General features: G+C 38.7%; 1 protein-coding gene and 1 long non-coding RNA gene across 2 annotated transcripts; both read left to right on the top strand.

The window, feature by feature from the left end:
* The first annotated feature begins 2,481 nt into the window (after positions 1-2,481).
* LOC138889035 (uncharacterized) lies at positions 2,482-4,008 on the top strand. Its single transcript, XR_011406593.1, has 2 exons — positions 2,482-2,786; positions 3,703-4,008. It is a non-coding gene; the product is annotated as an uncharacterized lncRNA (long non-coding RNA).
* Positions 4,009-14,926: 10,918 nt separating this feature from the next.
* Positions 14,927-15,583, top strand: LOC138889912 (uncharacterized). The gene has a single exon (XM_070173256.1). It carries the CDS (start codon positions 14,927-14,929, stop codon positions 15,581-15,583), a length of 657 nt encoding a protein of 218 aa, XP_070029357.1.
* Positions 15,584-22,029: the final 6,446 nt, after the last annotated feature.

Genomic DNA, 22,029 nt, shown 5'->3' with positions numbered 1-22,029 from the left:
GAACAAGTTCTCACAATTGCGAAGGTTGACCCCTGTTGACTTCACAAATGTGAAGGAAATGTTCGCAATTGCGAACTATGCTGGTCAAGGCTTTCTTCGCAATTGCGATCAATCCCTCGCAATTGCCAAGCATGTGAGGCTCGCAATTGCCAAAACTGACCTCGCAATTGCGAGATCAGAGCCTGCAACAAAATATCAGATGCAGCGGAGATTTTTCTAAGTCCAAACTAACTCTGTGCCCTATCCAAAACTCACCCGACCCCTTGGAGCTCCAAACCAAACATTCACACAAATCTAAAAACATCATACGGACTTGCTCGACAATCAAATCGCTAAAATAACATCTTAAACAACGAATTTAACACCAAACCATATTAAATTTATAAGATAGTTCAAAATTTCTATTTTCTGAACCAATGATCAGATTTATATCAAATCTCTTCCGTTTTTTACCAAATTTCACAAATACAACTTGAATACTATATCAAACCAGTACTGGGCTCCGGAACCAAAATACGGGTCCGATACTAACGAGTTTAACTATTATTCAATTTCTAAAAATCCTTATAATTTCCAGCAAATAATTTTCTTCAAAAATTCATTTCTCGAGCTAGGGACCTTCAAATTTGATTCCGGGTATACTCCCAAGCCCCATATTTTACTACAGACCCTACAAAATCGTCAAATCACTGCTCCGGGTCCGTTTACTCAAAATGTTGACCAAAGTCAACTTTAATCAATTTTAAAGGTAAATTTCTATATTTTTCTTAAATTTCACATAAAAGATTTCCGGAAACGCGTCCGGAATGCGCACGCAAATCGAGGAGGAAGAAAATTAGGTTTTTAAGGCCTCAGAACCCGAATTCAGATTCTAAAACACGAGATGACCTTTTAGGTCATCACGTTTTCTTTCTCTTACACACCTTTTGATTAACAAGGCAAATAAAAAGCTTCATAAAAAGAATTTGTACACCGCCACATAATATAAACACCATAATGGTAAACATATTTAATATATCTTACCCAACTAGACTCAAAGTATTACGAATCATATCTTTTGTTCAAATCAATCGTTTTAACCTATAGTGCTTCTGTGAGCATGAGACTATATATTTATGAAACACAAAACATAATCTATTTCAAAAAAAAATTGCCAACAAGACTTCTGCAAAACAAATTCTTATGCATGAACACTAGACGACAACCAAAAACTCAATTTATAAAATTTCCTTTAGTCCAATTTCTGCCTACATAGTTATGCTTCAATCATATCAATATTTTTACTCATCTAGAAAAATATCAAAGAAAAGTCAACTAATCAATTATCATATCTAATAATATGCATTTGAAACCAAATGACGAAACTACCATTATAATCTCTAACTTAATTCAAATACCACCTTCATCTACCAGGTGCAGGAAGATATAGTTGCAAAATGCATCTGCTGTTGAAAGTTTTGTTTCAAATAATATGTGTACATATATATATGCATCCAATCCTAAATTGATAGGCTCTAGACTCTTTTTTTAGATGGCCAAGAAAATATTTCACATTCAGATTATTGATTAAGTGCCCAAATGCATGCATCTAATTCTAATGTCAAAAATGTGTAGAATGTTTTAGAAGAACATCATTCGCAAAGAAGTATTATATTTTCTTATAACCATACAATAACATATATATGTGCCTTATAAAATAAAACACTATGTGTGTGAGCACGTGATTTTTACCCCATAAGAATTACTCCTTCAGAATCCTAAAGAATTAGATTTTTCCTTTAATTATTTATCTTTTTAGGAATTATTGTAGAATTTTCTTAATTATTTGCATTTTTCTGTGCATGCTTGATTTCATTTAATTTCTGAAAATACAAAAATATTTTTTGCATTTGTATTTAGAATTTATTTTACATTTTTTAGTAAGTTAATTGTTTAAAAAATGAAAAGTCACAAAAACAATTCACTTTGCATTTTTAACTTTTAATTTTGAATTATTTTAAGTTAGGACTTAATTAATTTTTGTAATTACTATGAAGGGTAATTAGCTTATTTTTGGTAAATTAATCTAGTTTTAAGAAGTTAATTTAGGTTTTTATTTCAATTTGAAAAGAAAAAGAGAATTACAAATTAAAAGAAAAAGAAAGGAATTGAATTAAAGGAATTGCTTTGATTTGGGCTAATTTGTATCAGCCCAAATGTTTAAATCCCCCAAACCCGCTCAGAATCAAGCCCAAATCAGGCCCATGCTCGGTCCAAATGTTCAAGCAATAAGACCCCTAGAACGACGTAGTATGGGAGGAATACTACGTCGTTTCGAGTTCATCTGATTTAAACTAATCCTGGACCTCCATCTCAGGTTTATCTAATGGCCCAAAACACTTCCCCCATCTCCATTAAAAGTGTCTGAATACCCCATCAGAGAACGTAGTACCCTCCCATTTCATCTTCTTCATCTAAACCTTAACCCTAACACTGCCATGATGCTCTTCATCATCTCCGGTGGCGGCGCCTCCCCAAACTGCCACCAATTTTTTCCCATTCAATCCCCACACCCCATGAAACACAAATCTAACACTAATATCCCCAAAATCATCAAAAAATCCGGCCAGTTTTTGGATCCAAATAAGAAAAAATAAAAAATCTTCCAAGTCTTTGAGTTTCCAGGAAAGATTAGGATTAAAACTAGTATTATTCGTTTATTTTCAAGGAGAACATGCGATAATAACAGTTTTGGGTCAAATCGGAGATGCCGGAGTTCTGTCAAGCCAAATGCTTGTCTATTTTAGGTATCTCTATTCCATTTCTTTCCCCGCCTTTGTTCTCATCTATCCTCATTCTTCCTATTTTTTTGTTTCCTTTTTTCTTTTTCTTCATTACTCATCTATTTCGAATTAGTTTCTGTTCACATGATTAAAATTAAAAACCAATTAGTTTATGTTTTGTTTTAATATTTGTGTTAGTTTTAATTAATCCCTGCTCTTTGTTTGTCTCGTTTTCAAAGAGAACTCTAGTTTTTGGCAACTCTGTTAGCCCATTAGCTTTGTGAGTTTTGATTTTGAATTGGATTTGGGCTCTGTGAACAGAGGCCCAAGGAGGGGAATCAGGCCGGGATTGCAAGCCTGATTAGGGATTGATATTTGGGTCAACTTGACCCGTATCTGGTTCTAAGGGTAAATAACAAGGTTTTAAAGGGTAGTTTGGGGAAGTTGGACAAGAGAATCTTGTGTAACTGAATAGGAAGCTACTAGGAAGGTGGGGTTTGGGTGTAGTTTAACAAGCAGGTTGGGAAATCTGGGTAAAAATGAATAAATTAAAAATTAAAGAAGGGGCAATGGCTAAAAATTGAAAACATTTCTGCTGCACTAGTTGCTCTCTATAACGGGCTTTGTTTCCTTCATGCCTAGACAGATTTTCAGAGATTAAAAACAATGAAAAACTTAGAAAATGCCTGAGTTTATTTTTAAAAAAATACTAAAAATTGCTTAAAATTTTGCTTGGTTTTTGGTTCTTTGGTTCCCTTTTATTAGTTAGAATTTCTAAAGAGTTCCAAAATCGTGCACCTGGGTTGAAAATGGTTTGAGTTGGTGTGAAAGTTTGGTTCGATTTGTTGCTCTGGCACTGTTCCATTGTTGCTGGATTACTACTGTTGCTTTCCTCTTAAACTTCAAAGGCACTTTCCTTGTTTTTGTTTGCTGTAACCAGGTACCACTTTGGACCTTTTGTCAATATATGAAGTCTGAATTTGAGGCATTGTTGGAGATGTAGATCTTAGTCTGGCTGAATACCTATGTGTACTATTAAACCTGTCTTAGTTATGCATCAGTTTATGTTTCATTACATCATGCCTTGTATTTACTTATGCCAGGAATGTTAAAATGTGTATTGAGTTTGTATCTAGATTTTAGGTTTTGTCATTTTGATTTCATTTAGGGTTGAATCTTTTTGTCATGTGTGGATTGTCATAAGATAGTCCTAGTTGAGATGATAAACTCCCTTTGTTAGGTTGTTGATCGTATTGGTTCAAGCTGGAAAGTGATTACAAGGCTATAGTTAACTAATTTGTGGTTTTACCTCTTTTAGATGTTGGTTTAGGCATCTGAACAAATTAAGTACATGTTGTTGCATTTTTGATATCTGATTCGGATGGTTATAATACTCTATTATAGATTCACTAAGTGTGTTAGTTCAATGATGATTAGTAGTAGTTCCGATTTTCAAATACATATGGTTTGTATGTTCTTTGTGCATGAAGGGTTTTATTTTGTTTTGAAAACGAGAAAAAGAATGCTCTTGTATTTTTATTAAAGGTAGGTTATGTAATTTCAATAGTTAAGTGTTTAATGCCCTAAAGGCCACTGTTTTCCCAATATGTGCTAAAGGTGCAAAGCTTCAAGGACTGTTGGGCTTAACGTGAGACCCAGAGAAATCAGTCCATAGCCATAAGATTTGGCTCTATTGAGAGCTCGACCTGGGCCCCATGGCCTTCGGTATATGCTCATTCTCTTAAGAGAGTTTGCTTGGTTAAACAAGAATAGGATTTTAACAAAAGTTCATCTTTAAAATTTTAATTCAATTTCAGATTTCTTGAAGCCTTAGTTGATATGTGTCTAAATGATTTTGTACAATTTATTTTTCTAAGAGTTGGGCCTAATGCTGGCCCAGTCGGTGAAGTGACTCAATCACCTGGACTGTCCTTTGCCCGTTCATTCTCTTGGGCTGAGTTCAGCCGAGAAGCCCAACACTTCCCTGTAACTAGTAGTCATGGAAATAATAGTTTCAATTACGTTGTTTTAAAATAATTTATTTACTTAGGTTGAGGTGTGCCATATTAAATAACACCAATAGTTTATGGCCCTCATAATTCTAAACTGAGAATTCATCCGAATAATTAGACTCGAGGTATGCCATAAGCAAAACTATATAACCCATAGCCCTCGGATAATTAATACTAACTCTTCAAAAATCGAGATGTGCCATCAACTGAATTTTCCATGGCCCTCGCAAATCTTGTTATTAATTCAAAATTTCGTAGATACTTTAGGGGCGCTATTTAAATTGATTTCTTTTATTTATTAAATTTGGGTGTGCATTTCATGTGACCCAATTTCAATTCTCCATAACGTTAAATAAAATGTGTCATGGACCGCAGGTGCATTTCATGTGACGTGGTTCAAGGCGTGTTTTAAATAACGTTGAATCTTCCTAAAAATAATTAAAAGCGGTTAATAAGTTTAAAAATTGTACCATAGGCTAAAACATGTATTAAAATCAGATAATAGGCAAATTATAATAGTTTAAGCGACCATACTAGAACCACGAAACCCGGGAATGCCTAACACCTTCTCCCGAGTTAAAAGAATTCCTTACTTAGAATTTCTTGTTCGCAGACTTCAAAAAGGAAAGTTAAATTTTCTCGATTTGGGATTTAAAATAAAACAGGTTACTTGGGACACAAATTAAAATATTCCAAGTGGCGACTCTAAAGAATTAAATAAATAATCATATTTCGAATAATGTCATTTAAAGTGGAAAAACTCCCTTATATACTTTCGGGTGTGTAATAGGAGGTGTGACAGCTCTGGTGACTCTGCTAGGGATCATAACCCATATCTTTTGGTTTAGGGTTTAAGAATTCGAGCGTAGAATAACTGTTATAGTTGGCTTGTTTTTATCTGATTTTTACATTTTGAGCCTAATGTGCTAATTGCTGTTTTTTACCGTTTTGATATTGTTAGAACTGTACATAAATTGTTACGAAACCTTCTTCTCTCTGAGTCTTCTAAATCATCTGGGAAGTGTGCACTTCGTGTGACTTCTTTTCTGTTAGAGTTATATCCCAATTTAGAACGAGGTTCGGACAAGTTGCAAAGCCGGTGAAACTTTTGTATTTCCGGTACGCTGCCCCCCCTCAGCTCGAGCTGTCCGCTCGGGTAAGCCAGGTCTAGAACAATACACCCAGATTTTAAACCTAGTATAACAAAGCCTCATGCTGGATCCCTAGTAGGAACTTTTGTTTGCATCACGTGTATTTGACTTTGGAGACGTAACACAGGGGTTGGGTCTATCTAGGACAGGTGTACCCGAAATGAAAAGACTATCTTGATGCATTCTACTTGCTACTTGTGCATTTATTGCTTCGGATTTGCATGTTGACCGGCTTATGAATAATAGGCGAAAAGTTGGAAAAAAGAAAAATCAATTTGAGGGCTAGAGAGATAATTACTTATTTTTTGAAAACCCGATGTCCAAAAGGTATCGAAACTCTGTCGAAATTTTGAAGAAAAAAAAGAAAAAAAAGAAAATTTTTGTTTTAAAAAATATTTAGTATTGTTTTTATTATGTCAAATCTGCCCGAATTGTGCCAGTTTGATTCTCACCGTATGTGGGATACGTAAGCAACCCCCACCGGGTCCAACTTCATTTTTTGCAAAAACAACCCAAAAAGAACAAAAAAATTTATTGTTTTGTCATAAATAAGTAAATTGATGTCATTCTTGCCTAAAATAGCCAAATGTCCTCAAAAGGGCACCGGAAGGCTGTTTTTGCAAGAAACGCCACCTATGGTCTCTTTTTCAAATTTTTGGTTGGTTAGCAAATACAGCCTTAAAATCTTCTTTCCCAAAGTGATAAAGGGCCGTATTTGCAAAGTCGGGTGTTATTTTTGAATTGAAATTTTTTGAAAAAAAAGTAATGATGACTTTTCTTGAGTCCAAAGAAATTATGATCCTTTAACTAAATCACCCTTTGCAGTTCTTGAGGAAATCCTTATACAGCTCCATATGTAGTGGAACGACTTAGGAAAAGTTAGCAGAGGGACTGTGGTAAAAGTTTTGGGTGGTCTCGTGGGACTTCAAAAAATCAAGCCGAGGTTGGATGTGATTGAGGCCTTGATACCTTTCTGGGACCCGACTCACAATGTGTTTCACTTTACTGATTTTGAACTCACCTCCACACCGGAGGAAATTGCGAGCTATGCTGGTCTTATTGGGAACCTAAGAAGTCGGTACCTGGTGTCACCAAGAACAGTGACTCCTCACATGTTTCTAGATATGTTGAGTATTATTCGGGAGGTTCAGGATGAGAATTTATCCAAAGGGTTTTGCACATTCCACTTCTTGTACCAGCGCTATGGCAATTTCCACGGTTTTGACGCACCGGATACTAGTCTAAGCCATGTAAGAAACAAAAATAAATGGGAGGTACGACGGGGTTTGGCCTTTATAGTAGCATTCTTAGGTGTCATAATCTGCCTAAGAAAAGATGGCAACATAGAATTGGGTCTTGTGGGAATGGTCGGCGTCATGATTAACAAAGCTAATGGCACTCTTGTTCCAATGATATTAGCTGAGATTTACCGAGCCTTAACCATCTGCCAAGAATAGGGAAGATTCTTCCAGAGTTGTAACCTTCTACTACAACTTTGGATAAAAGAACATCTTTGTCACCGTATGGGGTATATAAACTACGGCATGACTGGGCTGAATTGCATCGAAGAGTATGAAAACCAAGTGGTGGGTGTTGAATTTCCAGAAGGTATAGAGGCTTGGTTTGCACACTTGGGTTCTTTAACTTCAGACAAAATTGAGTGGACAAAGGATGGCTCCCTATCACTGAAGTCATCTACATGTCAGTCGAGGTGTGCTATCTTCTCCTAATGGGTCTCTAAAGCGTTCAACCATATGCCCCTCACAAGGTGTTGTGCCAACTAGGCAGGTTTCAATCTATTCCCCATGATGAAGATCTGAGCCGACAAGTCATATAATTGGGTCCAAAAGCTGTATTCCCAGAAGGGAAAGTTCGTCAGATTTGGAATGAGTGCAGATTTCTAGAACCAAAGACTCTGGTACGGGATCTAGCTAAAGGTGAGTTAGACCCTAATTACATGAATTGGTTTGGTAAGAGGTTTCAAATCCCTCGAGAGCCAGAAAGACTTGCTAAAAGACCCCACGTCCAGCAATTCACTAACGATTCATAAGAGCAAAGGGGCTGGCTGGCAAAAGAAGCAAGCTACATGGCCAAGATAAGTAAATTGGAGGGACAAATTAGGGACCTCAAATTTGACAATAGTGTCCAAGTTGCTGCCGATGAAGGGGAAAAGAAGAAGTTTGCTCAAGAAAACAAAACCCTTAAAGTTTAGATCCAAAAAATGAAAACAGCCACTGTAAGCCAGGAAAAAAGCCAAGCAGATGAAAGGTTTATAAGTGGTCTTAGATATAAAGTAATCGAGTGTCAAGATGACTTGGAAAAATCTGAGGCTAGTCTAGAAAGAGCCCGAGCACAGCTGACAAAGAATGCAGAAGGACAGGCGGAATTTGTACGGCAGTTGAAAAAAATAATGAGGGGACAGTTACAAATTTGAAGAGAAAGTTAACTACCCTTGAAAATGAGGTGGCCAAACAAGCTAGGAACTTTAAAGCCGAAAGGGAATATTGCTATCCCTTAATGTTCCAGATGGAGAAAGATATGCAGCAGTTGCAGAGTCAAAACCATCATGACACCCAAGTGTTAGAACCTAGGACTTAGCAAATTGGGTGTTTGCTTCAAGAAAAAGGTATCATCCGGGAGAGGGTTAGAGCAATTGCCGACTACATCGTCATGAAGTGTCATAAATGTGAAGACATGATGAGAACCACTTTCTTTACTGCAGTAATGATATTTATTTGCCAAATAATGAGTGATCTGGAGCGTCTTCAAGGGGATCTTGCACATAGGCCCATGGCAAGATCAAATGATGTCCCACGGGCCCCAGGAGTAGAAGCACTTATGTACTCTTGATTTTCATTTATCGAGTCTGTACTTTAGTTGTTGTTTTGAGTCTGTTTGTAGATTTTTTTTAAAAATTCCCAAAAAATGAGTATGTTAGAGTCCTTTGTAATAGAAAAGTTTAGGAGTTTTATTAATGAAAATTGAAAATTTTCAAAAATTGTTTCCTTATTTTTCGTAATTATTTCTTAAACTACGTAATGATCTGATTCACGCGGCGTCGTGATACGTAGGCAATCCTCATCGGATCCAACCATGATTTTATAAATAACTCTAATAAAAGAGGAATATGGGAAGTAAAGAACCTAAAGAAAAACCAAAAAAAGAAGAGAGAAAAGGGAGCCAAAGAAAAAACAAAAGAAAAGCGAGAAGAACAAGAAAAGAGATGAAAGAAAATAGAGAAAAACAGGAATAAGAGGAGAAGCATCAAAGAGCCAAAGTGGAAAGAAAAAAATTGGGAAATAAGCAAGAGCCTGGATGAAAAACACAGCCGTTGAATAATATGTAGAAACACATTTAACTGTACAGGTGCATCACACCCCAATGTGCGACTACCTATGTGTTAATTGCTTCAAACTGATCGGTTTGTTATCAACTGTTAAGCACATGTTCTATATTAGAGTGGTTAGTTTTGTAATAATCTGGCTTCATATCCGTACTTCACAAGGTCAAAAGGAAGTGTTGAAATGTCGTCGGAAAGTCATCTACCCACAGTTCCTATCTTGGAGGATAGCCCGATCTCGGCCATCCCAACTTCCGAGTCAGCAACTGCTGAGGAAAAAATTTTACGTCTCCGCATGATGGAAACATTGGACGCATGGTCCAATGATAGAGAACTACCGAGTGTGATACCTGGATTTCCTGAGCTACTTCCCAGGGCAAGTGGGACTTCCAACGTCCCCATAAGTTATCCAAATACCCCACTGGGATATCCTACCATCTCAGCCCACTTTGCTTGAACACGTTCTGAGGCTCGCCCACAGGTGTTAATTTTAGGTGCGACCTCCAATATATTCATTGTGCCACCTTGTTCAGCTGCGACACAACCCACTCTATCAGGCCTAGATTTGATCCATCATCCTTCACCTTTTAAGTACACTCTTTCCCACTGGAACCTACCCAGTTCACTACTAATTCTTACCCTCAGCAACACCGGTACGAGTTTACTATGGTATAGGAGAAAACCCCAAAGAACCCTGAATAAGAGGATATTACCCGTAAAATGAGGAGTATGGAGCAGAGTCTAAAAAATATACAGGGTTTGAGCAGGCAAAAGAGAGTATCCTACGCTGATCTGTGTATGTTCCCACACATGCACTTACCCTTGGGTTTCAAAATCCCGAAGTTTGAAAAGTATGACGGGCATGGGGATCCCATAGCCCCCTCAAGAGGTACTGCAACCAGTTAAGGGGTGCTGGTGGAAAAGAGAAGCTTCTCATGGCTTATTTTGGAGAGATCCAAGTTGGCATTGCTTCCGAATGGTACATGGATTAAGATATATCTCGTTGGCATATTTGGGATGACCTGGCTTGGGATTTTTCCAGGCAGTTTCAGTATAACATAGACATGCCCCTGACAGGAATTCGTTGTCGAACCTCAAGAAAAAGTCCTCGGAAAGCTTCCGATAGTGTGCTATCAAATGGCACGAACAAGCGGCCAAAGTCAAGCCTCCAATGGATGAAACATAGATGGTTAGTGTTTTTATTCAAGCCCAAAATGCTGATTATTTTCAGAATATGATGTCCGCAATGGGGAAACTGTTTGCCGAGGCCATCAAAATTGGGGAAATGGTCGAGAATGGTCTGAAAACAGGGTGCATATTGAGTCAATCTGCTATAAGGGCTACCTCCCAAGAAATTCAAGGCGGGTATAGAGGTGTAGCAAACCGAAAGAAGAAGGAAGAAGTTGCAATGGCAACTTCAAGTGTAAGAAAACCCCGTCCACCCAGACCTTACCTCCCCGCAAGAACCCCACAACATTACTATCCTCATCAGGATGTAGCCTATGCTATGGTTCATCAGCCATACGCAATGATGAATACCCAGCCCTACGTTAGGCCACAACAATAGTTCAGCCAAAACTGAGCTCTATTTCCCATAATCCAACCTCCTCACCAAGCTCAGTATAATCCCCGACCTCCACAGAATAACTTCCCCTATAATGCCCGTGCCCAGGAACCACCCAGGATGGCAAACTTCACACCCATTGGTGAGTCATATCCCAGCCTTTTCCCCAAACTAGTCCAGATGGGTCTGTTGCAGCTCGTACCCCAAACCAGGCAGAACCTAGAGTCGCCCTCCTACAGAGTCGGTACTCGATATGCTTACCATTCGGGGGCGGAGGTCATGATACAAATGACTGTTGGATTGTGAAAAGGGCTATTGAAAATCTCATAGAACAAAAGCGGATAGTGCTAAAGCACGAAGACATTCCTAATGTGACCAACAATCCATTATCAGCTCACAACAACGGACCGGTTATTGAAATGATTTGTGAAGATAAGGAGTTCGATCCTTCTTTGAAACCCATAATTACAATCGTTGATGTTGAAAAGAAGCTAAAGGCTACAGGGAAAAACAAGACAAGGGGGAGAAGAAGAGTAAACACACCCCTCAAAATACAGAAAAGAAAGTGGAAACCGAAACTGGGGCAACGCCCTCAAAACATGTCGTTCTTTATGTTCCCCAGGGTCACAGGAAAGGACAAGTGACATTGAGCCCTCCAATAAGGTTTGAGCAAAACAAGGGATCCAAAATGTATGTGCCTAAAGGGACCTATGTGGTAACGGGGCCAGTAATTTCACCAAGGTTAAATGAGCCCGTAGTTATTGGCCACGCACCGCAGAGGCCCATGACGGATCCTACTGCCATCCCATGGATTTATAAAAAGGCGGTAGTAACCTACAAAGGAAAAGAAGTCCTGGGAGAAGCAAATGAAACTAACCCGGCAGAGAAATAACTCAATCTGGAGGAGGTGAATAAAGCCATGAATAAGAGTTTCCCACTCAAGAAGCCAATTAGTGCTGAAGAAGCAGAAGAGTTCTTCAGGAAAATGAAAATGGCAAACTACGAGATAATTGATCTACTCAGGAAGTCTCCTCCTCAGGTCTCTTTGTTGTCTCTGCTGATGAATTCAACTGAACATCAGAAAGTGTTTATCAAAACCCTCAATGAAGTGTATGTTCCCATTGAAAACACTGTGGAACAGCTGGAAAGGATGGCAGAAAGATTTTTTGCAGTCAATCATATTTCTTTCAGTGAGAATGATTTGCTCCAGAAAGGGGCCGCCCACAATAAAGCCTTTCATCTGACAGTTAAATACAAGGGATATTATGTGAAAAGGGTTATGCTGGATGGTGGTTTCGAAGTAGATATTTTCCCTCTCTCAACTCTGCAAAGAATGGAGATCGGTACTGAGAGAATCAGGCCCAACATTGTCTGTGTGCGGGCCTTTGATGGCATCAAGAGAGATACCATAGGTGAGATTGATTTGATTCTGACTATTGGTCTGGTGGATTTTGAGGTGACCTTTCAGGTCCTAGACATGGATACATCATATAATTTCCTCTTGGGAAGAACTTAATTCACGCAGCAGGGGCTGTACCTTCTACTCTCCACCAGATAGTAAAATTTGAATATGAAGATCAGGAGATTGTAGTTCACGGAGAAGATGAGCAGTCGATTTATCGGGACCCGTTAGTCCCATGTCTCGAAGCTACATAGTCTATCAAGCTTTCGAGGTTGTGGTCGCAGACCAATGTGAAGAAGGAAGCCCTTGTCCTTAACCCTTTCTCTCAAATGCATCAATTATGGTTGCCAAGGAAATGTCAGGCATGTTTATAAACTCGGGAAGGGGCTCGGGACGTCATTGCAACGAATCATAGAACCTATCACTATGGTTTCTAGCGAAAAGTTCTTTGGTGTGTTTTTCCAAGCCACGCCAGCTGATGAAACATGGGCAAATGAGCGAAAGAACAACGGTTGGGTTTTGCCTCAGCCGATCCCGCCTATGTTCGAAACCTTTGTCAGGCCCAAGTATAATGAAGAAGAAGATGAGGCCTTCACGACCGAGGAAATAGAATAAATATGTGGAGCTATGAGGCAGATGATGTATGAAACCCACATGGTCCAACCGGGGGAAGGCTCGAGCACCGCTGAAGTGCTGTATCTGTGGCCCGGTGCCAAGTTGCAAAATTGGAAGGCTACTCCGTTCCCAGTAAGGCAGGAATCCCGGTAGTCCAGTCTTGCCACCTTTTCTGCATCACGAGTTATTTTAGGGTGTAACTCGGATGTTTTATTTTAGTTTCCTGTCTTTAAATTCCAAAGTAAACCATGTTATCTTCAAAATTTAATGAAATCAAATCAATATTTCATCGTTCATCTCTCTTTATTCTTTCTGATTTTTGTTATTTTTTCTCTTATTTCTTCTTTTAGTTCTAATAATGCGGCTTTAAATAACATGACATGCTTGCAGACTTCATGCCCAGATCCAAACACACTATCTAATTGTGAAATAATGAACCAAGAGCCAGAATATGATGAAGAAGAGGCTTTTAGGGAAATAAATCGAGAATTGGAACAATTTGAGAATAAACCTAAGCTGAACTTAAATGAAACCGAGTCGGTTTACTTGGGTAGTTCTAAAGAAGTTAAAGAAACCAAGATAAGCATTCACATAGATGAAAAAACCAGGGACACATTGATCCAACTTTTGTTTGAGTTCAAAGATATGTTTGCATGGTCATATGATGACATGCCAGGATTAAGTGTTGATCTAGTGGTACTCAAGTTGCCGACCTACCCCGATTATCCCCCTGTCCCGCAAAAGCAAAGAAAGTTCAAAACTTATATCAGTGACAAGATTAAATAAGAGGTCACAAAACAGTTGAAGGCAAGAGTGATCCGAGTGGTCCGGTACACCACATGGTTGGCTAATATAGTTCCCGTACCAAAGAAAGATGGGAAAACTCGAGTGTGTGTGGACTATAGAGATCTGAACAAAGTAAGTCCCAATGACAATTTCCCTCTGCCAAATATCCATATCCTTGTTGATTACTACGCCAAACATGAGATACAGTCCTTCGTGGATTTTTATGCAGGATATCACCAGGAGTTGATGGATGAAGAAAATGCAGAAAAGACAGCTTTCACCACACCCTGGGGCACCTATTGCTACAGGGTCATGCCTTCTGGTCTGAATAACGCCGGGGCAACTTATATGAGGGCCATGACTGTCATTTTACATGACATAATGCACCAAGAGATAGAGGTGTATGTGGATGATGTGATCATCAAATCCAGGACGTAGGACAACCATGTTCGAGACCTGGGAAAATTCTTTGAGCGGTTGCGTAAATATGATTTGAAGCTAAATCCGGCCAAATGTGCATTTGGGGTTCCGTCTGAAAAACTCTTGGGATTTATAGTCAGTCGGAGGGGCATCGAGTTAGACCCAACAAAGATAAAGTCTATTCGAGATTTGCCTCCTCTAAGAACCAAAAAAGAGGATATGAGCCTACTGGGATGGTTGAACTACATTAGCCGATTCATTGCTTAGTTGACTTCCACATGTGAACCCATCTTCAAGCTGTTAAAGAAAGATGCAGTGATTAAATGGACGGATAAGTGCCAAGAAGCCTTTTGACAAAATCAAGGAATATATGTCGAACCCGCCAGTCTTGGTCCTACCTGAACTTGGGAGGCCTTTGTTTTTGTACCTGACGGTCTTGGAAAATTCTTTTTGTTGTGTCCTCAGGCAATAAGATGTGACTGGAAAGAGAGAGCAGGCAATCTACTATTTGAGTAAAAAGTTCACAAGCTATGAAGCTAAATATACCTTGTTGGAAAGGACTTGTTGTGCCTTGACTTGGGTCTCTCAGAAGCTTAGGCACTACTTGTTGGCCTACACCACTTACCTCATTACCTGGTTGGACCCTTTAAAGTACATATTCCAGAAGCCGATGCCCACAGGGAGGTTAGCAAAATGTCAGATCCTGCTCACTGACATAGTCTATGTCACCCACACGATAATGAAAGCCAAGGCTTTAGCGGATCACCTAGCTGAAAACCCTGTTGATGATGAATATCAACCTATGAGTACTTACTTTTCGGATGAAAAGGTAAATTCATTTGAGATAACATAAGAAGACACCAATGCTTGGAAAATGTTCTTCGATTGGGCTATAAACGCAAAAGGTGTTGGAATTTGGGCAATCTTCATCTCACCCACTAGTCAGAATTACCCAGTAACAGCTCGGCTTCGATTTTTCTGCACAAACAACACTGCTGAGTATGAAGCTTGCATTATGGGTATGAATATGGCAGTCGACCAAGAGGTCGAAGAATTGTTGATCATGGGAGATTTGGATCTGATTATCCGACAAGATCTGGGAGAATGGGAAACTCGAGATGTCAAGCTTATTTCCTACATGCAACATATGCAAGAGTTTAGTAGGCGGTTCAAGTCAATCGAGTTTAGGTACATCCCTCGTTGTCACAATGAATTGGCCGATGCACTCGCTACTTTGGCCTCGATGTTACCATACCCAAGAAATGCCCACATTGACCCTTTGGAAATCCAAATCCGAGAAAGGCATAGTTACTGCAACATGGTTGAGGCAGAACCGAATGTTCAACCATGGTATCATGATATCAAGAGATTTCTGAAAACTAAAGAATATCCTCAGCAAGATAGTGGAGACAAAAAAAAAAGAACCATTAGATGGCTCGCAAGTGGTTTTTTCTTGAGCGGTGAGGTCTTATACAAAAGGACTCCGGATCTCAACTTGTTGAGATGTGTTGATGCTGAAGAGGCCGGATGAATCATGTATAAAGTGCACACAAGAGTGTGCGGACCCCACATGAATAGGTACGTGTTGGCAAAGAAAATCCTCCGAGCGGGCTATTATTGGATGACTATGGAAAAAGATTGTTTCAGTTTTGTCTGGAAATGTCATCAGTGTCAGGTGCACGGTGACTTGATTCATGTACCGCCTACAGAACTGCATCCTATGTCACCACCTTGGCCATTGGTTACCTGGGGTATGGACGTCATTTGGCCGATCAAGCCAAAAGATTTAAATGGGCATAGATTTATATTGGTCGCTATTGACTGCTTCACAAAGTGGGTTGAAGCAATTACTCTCAAATTTGTCACCAAGAAAGCTGTGGTAGACTTCGTGCACTCCAATCTTATTTGTCGTTTCGGTATTCCTGCAACTATCATTACAGATAATGTTGCAAACTTGAATAGTCACTTGATGCGGGAGATATGTGAGTAGTTTAAGATCATGCATCGAAATTCTACTCCTTATCGGCCCAAAGCCAATGATGCCGTCGAAGTAACAAACAAGAACATCAAAACGATTCTGAGGAAAATGATCCAAAGTTCCAGGCAATGGCATGAAATGTTGCTATTTGCATTGTTGGGATATCTCACTACTCTGCACACATCAGTCGGAGCAACCCCGTATCTTTTGGTTTATGGCACTGAAGTCGTGATACCCGCAGAAGTTGAAATCCCTTCTCTTCGGATCATTGTTGAAGCTGAATTCGAGGACAGTGAGTGGGTCAAAACCCGCCTAGAACAGTTAACCCTAATTGATGAAAAGCAAATGGTCGCAGTCTGCCATGGGTAGTTATATCAACAAAGAATGGCCCGTTCCTACAACAAAAAAGTGTGACCTAGAAACTTTGAAGTGGGGCAACTCGTTTTGAGGCGTATTCTCCCCCACCATCAGGAAGCAAAAGGAAAGTTCGCTCTTAATTGGAAGGGACCATACATTATCAGAAAATTATTGCCAAAATGGGTGTTATACCTGGGAGACATCGAAGGGAATGACCTCGAACAGCTGTAAATGCAGACACAGTCAAAAGGTACTATGTCTAATCCTTCTGCAGCAACAGCATTATCCAATTGGGATGATGAAGTCTTTAATTCTCGCTACTCCAAACACTCAAACCCATTGCTAACCATTTGAGCCGGTTACCTTTCTTTCATTACCTCTTGGGAACTTGAAGACGTTTGCAAAAAAAATCATCAAAACAAAAGAAAAGAAAAAGAAAAACAACAAAAAACAAAATGTTTTCCTGAACTACGTTCGATTTGATTCCGAAAGGTTACGTATGCAGCCTCCCTCTGGGTTTCAGTCACACTAAAACAAAAATTTAATTTCCACCAAAAATGAAACTGGGGCAGATATTATAATGGTTTGGCGATAATCCCGCCTGAACGGTTCCAAAGTTGTAATTTGATCCAAATGCTTTTTACCCAAACATTATTCAAGTCCTTCCGATCAATCGGTGAAAGGTGTTCAAAATCAGAGAACGTAGTTGTTTGGATCTAATGTAATCAAGATGAGAGAAATAAAATGAGAGAGTCTTATTGGTGAAAACCCACTGGCACCATAAATCGACGGTGAGAAGAGAAATTTAAAATGAGAGAGTCTTGTTAGTGAAAACTCGTAAAGAGCACTATAAGGAAACGGTGAGAAGAGAAATGAGAGAGGTTGATTGGCGAAAACCCCCAAATGTCACCGTTGATCGAAAAGAAAAAATCCCTCACCACCATTGGCACTGAAAGAGTCCTGGCAAGTTTTCTCAATTTTAAAACACGGGTCATAATGGGTTTATGAGAAGTTGGATAGTTGTGCAGATCGGGTATCCAGTCCAAGAAGCATGTCATGTCTATTGAAGTTTGCAGACACTCCAAATAAGTCCTTCTTTCCTCTCCGAAAGGGACACTTCTCTTTAAATTCACTTTTTGTCCTTTGTTTACTTTTCTTTGAATCCCTTTCGGTCTAACGCTGTTCCGAAACTAATACAAATAAAAGGTGGCATGATTAATTTTACAGGGTTCTGCTTAACAAAAACTAAATCCAAAGAAAAGCACCCAGCCTCAGCGGGTGCATCAAGTCGATCCCAACTGGCCATGATGGCCGATGCTCGGAAGTTGAAATTATTGAAAATGAAAATAACCCAAAGTCAAGTGCCCATAAAGGAAGAATAAGATGAAAAGGCCAAAGTCCCATACGAGCGAACCCTCATGTGCAATTTTGGAAGTCGAGGTCCTCTATTTTTGAAGAGAGATCGATCTTCAGAAACCCAGCAAGTAGCAGAGGTTCTCATCAAAAGGTTGGGCCGAGATCAAGTAACCAAAAACAATCAAGGCCACAAAATCTGCCACTGTTTCAAACTAACAATTATTCTTTGTTAAAAACATAAAACAGGTGCAATCCAAAGCGACCTTGCAAGAAGCAGGTGCAACCAAAAAAGAAATGTGCAAGTGCTAAAAACAGCTTTGCAGCAACAAAAAGGGAAGTCCCCTCCAAATTTTTTCCCGCATTTACTCATTCCATGAAAATAATAAAAAAAAGTAAGAGAAAACAAAACAAGCTTGAAAAAAAAATTAGAGAAGAAAATTCAAAAAATGGTAGCTTAGGACCCCCAATCTATACTTTTACGCTTTTCCAACATAGGGTCTCCACTCCATAGTTGAGATTATTTAGACACAGGGTCTCCACTCCCTAGTCGCCTTTTGCCAGCATAGGGTCTACATCCCCTAGTCGTGATTATTTTAGACATAGGGTCTCCACTCCCTAGTCGCCTTTTGCCAACATAGGGTCTCCACTTCCTAGTAGAGATTATTTTAGACATAGGGTATCCACTCCCTAGTGGTCTTTTGCCATCATTGGGTATCCACTCCTTAGTTGAGATTATTTTAGACATAGGGTCTCCATTCCCTAGTCTCCTTTTGCTAACATAGGGTATACACTCCCTAGTTGAGATTTTAGATATAGGGTCTCCACTTCCTAGTCGCCTTTTAGCCAACATAGGGTCTCCACTCCCTAGTCTCCTTTGGCCAACATAGGGTCTTCACTCCCTAGTTGAGATTTTAGACATAGGGTCTCTACTCCCCAGTTGCCTTTTGCCAACATAGGGTCTCCACTCCCTAGTTGATTTTTAGTAAGATATAGGGATCCACTCCTTAATATCATTCCCAAGGATACACAATCCTTATTTTATCGCTTTCAAATAAAGAAATAGTTTACATTTTAGTTACAGATAACTCACGAAATTTTCCTAGCAAAAACTGGGGCAGAAAAATTTCGTTCATTTGTTTGTTTTGGTGTCTGAGCAGGTTTTACCTAGAGGCACAGATTTTGAGATGACTAAAAGAATGAGTCTCAATTCAGAATAAAGAAAAGAAGAAGAAAGAGCAAAAAAAAAAAGTGAACTCAAAGTGCTGAAGCAGAGAAAGATGCGGATTGCTCGAGATATGATTAAAGTCACAAGCTTCGCATGTCCCGCCTTGATCCAATGCTGAAGAATGAACTAGCGGTTGCAGCTGATGAGCATCAAGATTTAAATCGGAGTCTGCAGCAAGAACCAACCAAGACTCAAGATCAAGCTTCAGAAGATTTATAGATAGGAATCTTGAAACTCGTAGTTGATAGGCTTATCTAGTTTAGTTTTTTTTTGCATTTTGGTGTAATAAGGAGTTCAGCAATCAGTAGCAGCAGCAACAACAGTAAAATCACAGCTTCCTGGTAGTCCGAGCTACCGAAACTTCCAGAACTACACTGACTTGATTCCTTTATAGCCAAGGATATGTAGGTAACCTCTAAAGCAAGGTTCGGTCAGGTTCTTTCAAAAATGCTTCTGATGGAGTTTCAAACGGGCAAATATCCCTCATAATTGTTTATTTTATATTTGCCCGAAAACCCTTCGTGTCTCCGAGCAAAGAGGGGCTGCTGTGAGCACGTGATTTTTGCCCCACATGAATTATTCCTGCAGAATCCCAAAGAATTAGATTTTTCCTTTAATTATTTGTCATTATAGGAATTAATATAGAATTTTCTTAATTATTTGCATTTTTCTGTGCATGCTTGATTTCATTTAATTCCTGGAAATACAAAAATATTTTTTCCATTTGCATTTAGGATTTATTTTACATTTTTTAGTAAGTTAATTGTTTATAAAAATGAAAATAATCACAAAAATAATTCACTTTGCATTTTTAACTTTTAATTTTGAATTCTTTTAATTTAGGACTTAATTAATTTTTGTAATTACTATGAAGGATAATTAGCTTATTTTGGGTAAATTAATCTAGTTTTAAGAAGTTAATTTAGGTTTTTATTTCAATTTGAAGAGAAAAAGAGAATTAGAAATTAAAAGAAAAAGAAAGAAATTGCTTTGATTTGGGCCAATTTGTATCAGCCCAAATGTTTAAATCCCACAAACCCGCTCAGAATCAGGACCAAATCACGCCCATGCCCAGTCCAAATGTTCAAGCAATAAGAGCCCTGAAACGACGTATTATGGGAGGGATACTACGTCGTTTCGAGTTCATATGATTTAAATTAATCCTGGCCCTCCATCTCAGGTTCATCTAAAGGCCCTAAACACTTCCCCCATCTCCATTAAAAATATCTGAATCCCCCATCAGAGAACCTAGTACCCTCCCACTTCATCTTCTTCATCTAAACCTTAACCTTAACGCCGCCCTGATGCTCTTCATCATCTCCGGTGGAAGCGCCACCCCAAACCGCCATCAAAATTTCACCACACAATCCCCACACCCCATGAAACACAAATATAACACTAATATCCCCAAAATCATCACCAAATCCGGCCAGTTTTTGGATCTAAAAAAGAAGAAAATGAAAAATCTTCCAAGTCTTCGAGTTTCCAAGAAAGATTAGGCTTAAAACTAGTATTGTTCCTTTGTTCTCAAGGAGAACATGCATTTAATACCAATTTTGGGTCAAATCGGAGATGCCAGAGTTCTGTCAAGCTTAATGTTTGTCTATTTTAGGTATCTCTATTTCATTTCTTTCCCCACCTTTGTTCTCATCTCTCCCCATTCTTCCTATTTTTCTGTTTCCTTTTTTCTTTTTCTTCATTACTCTTTTGTTTCGAATTAGTTTTCTGTTCGCATGATTAAAATTAAAAACCTGTTAGTTTATGTTTGTTTTAATTTTTGTGTTAGTTTTAATTAATCCCTGCTCTTTGTTTGTCTCGTTTTCAAAAAGAACTATGGATTTTGGTAACTCTGTTAGCCCATTAGATTTGTGGGTTTTGATTTTGAAGTGGATTTGGGCTCTGTCAACTGAGGCCCAAGGAGGGGAATCAGGTCGGATTTGCTAGCCTGATTTGGGATTGATATTTGGGTCAACTTGACCCGTATCCGGTTCTAAGGGTAAATAACAAGGTTTTAAAGGGTTGTTTGGGGAGGTTGGACAAGAGAATCTTGTGTAACTGAATAGGGAGGTGCTAAGAAGGTGGGGTTTTGGTGTAGTTTAACAAGCAGGTTGGGAATTCTGAGTAAAAATGAACAAATTGAAAATTGAAGAAGGGGCAATGGCTAAAAATTGAAAACATAGGCTGCCCTAGTTGCTATCTATAAAGGGCATTGTTTCCTTCATTCCTGTACAGATTTTCAGAGATTAAAAACACTGAAAAACTTAGAAAACGACTGAGTTTCTTTTAAACTCCAAAATACTGAAAATTGCTTGAAATATTTGCTTGGTTTTTGGTTCTTTGGTTCCCTTTTGTTAGTCAGAATTTCTAAAGAGTTCCAAAATCGCGCACCTAGGTTGAAAATGGTTTGAGTTGGTTTGAAAGTTTGGTTCGATTTGCTGCTCTGGCATTTTTCCATTGATGCAAACTTACTACTGCTTTCCTCTTAAACTTCAAGCTCACTTTTCTTGTTTTTGTTTGATGTAACCAGGTACCACTGTGGACCTTTTGTCAATATATGAAGTTTGAATTTGAAGCGTTGTTGGAGATGTAGATCTTTGTCTGGCTGAATGCCTATGTGTACTATTAAACCTGTCTTAGTTATGCATCAGTTTATGTTTAATTACATCATGCCTTGTATTTAATTATGCCATGAATGTTAAAATGTGTATTGAGTTTGTATCTAGATTTTAGATTTTGTCATTTTGATTTCATTTAGGGTTGAATCTTTCTGTCATGTGTGGATTATCATAAGATAATCCTAGTTGAGATGAAAAACTCCCTTTGTTAGGTTTTTGATCGTATTGGTTCAAGCTGGAAAGTGATTACAAGGCTACAGTTAACTAATTTGTGGTTTTACCTTTTTTAGATGTTGGTTTGGGCATCTGAATAAATTCAGTACATACTGTTGCATTTTTTATATTTGATTCGAATGGTTATAATACTCTACTATAGATTCACTAAGTGTGTTAGTTCAATGATGATTAGTAGTAGTTCTGATTTTCAAATACATATGGTTTGTATG

The sequence above is a fragment of the Nicotiana sylvestris genome, chromosome 4 (assembly GCF_000393655.2).
Source record: "Nicotiana sylvestris chromosome 4, ASM39365v2, whole genome shotgun sequence".
In the NCBI taxonomy this organism is placed as follows: Eukaryota; Viridiplantae; Streptophyta; class Magnoliopsida; order Solanales; family Solanaceae; genus Nicotiana; species Nicotiana sylvestris.
The sequence above is the reverse complement of the archived record's forward strand: the minus strand, read 5'-3'. Positions and strand labels throughout refer to the sequence as shown.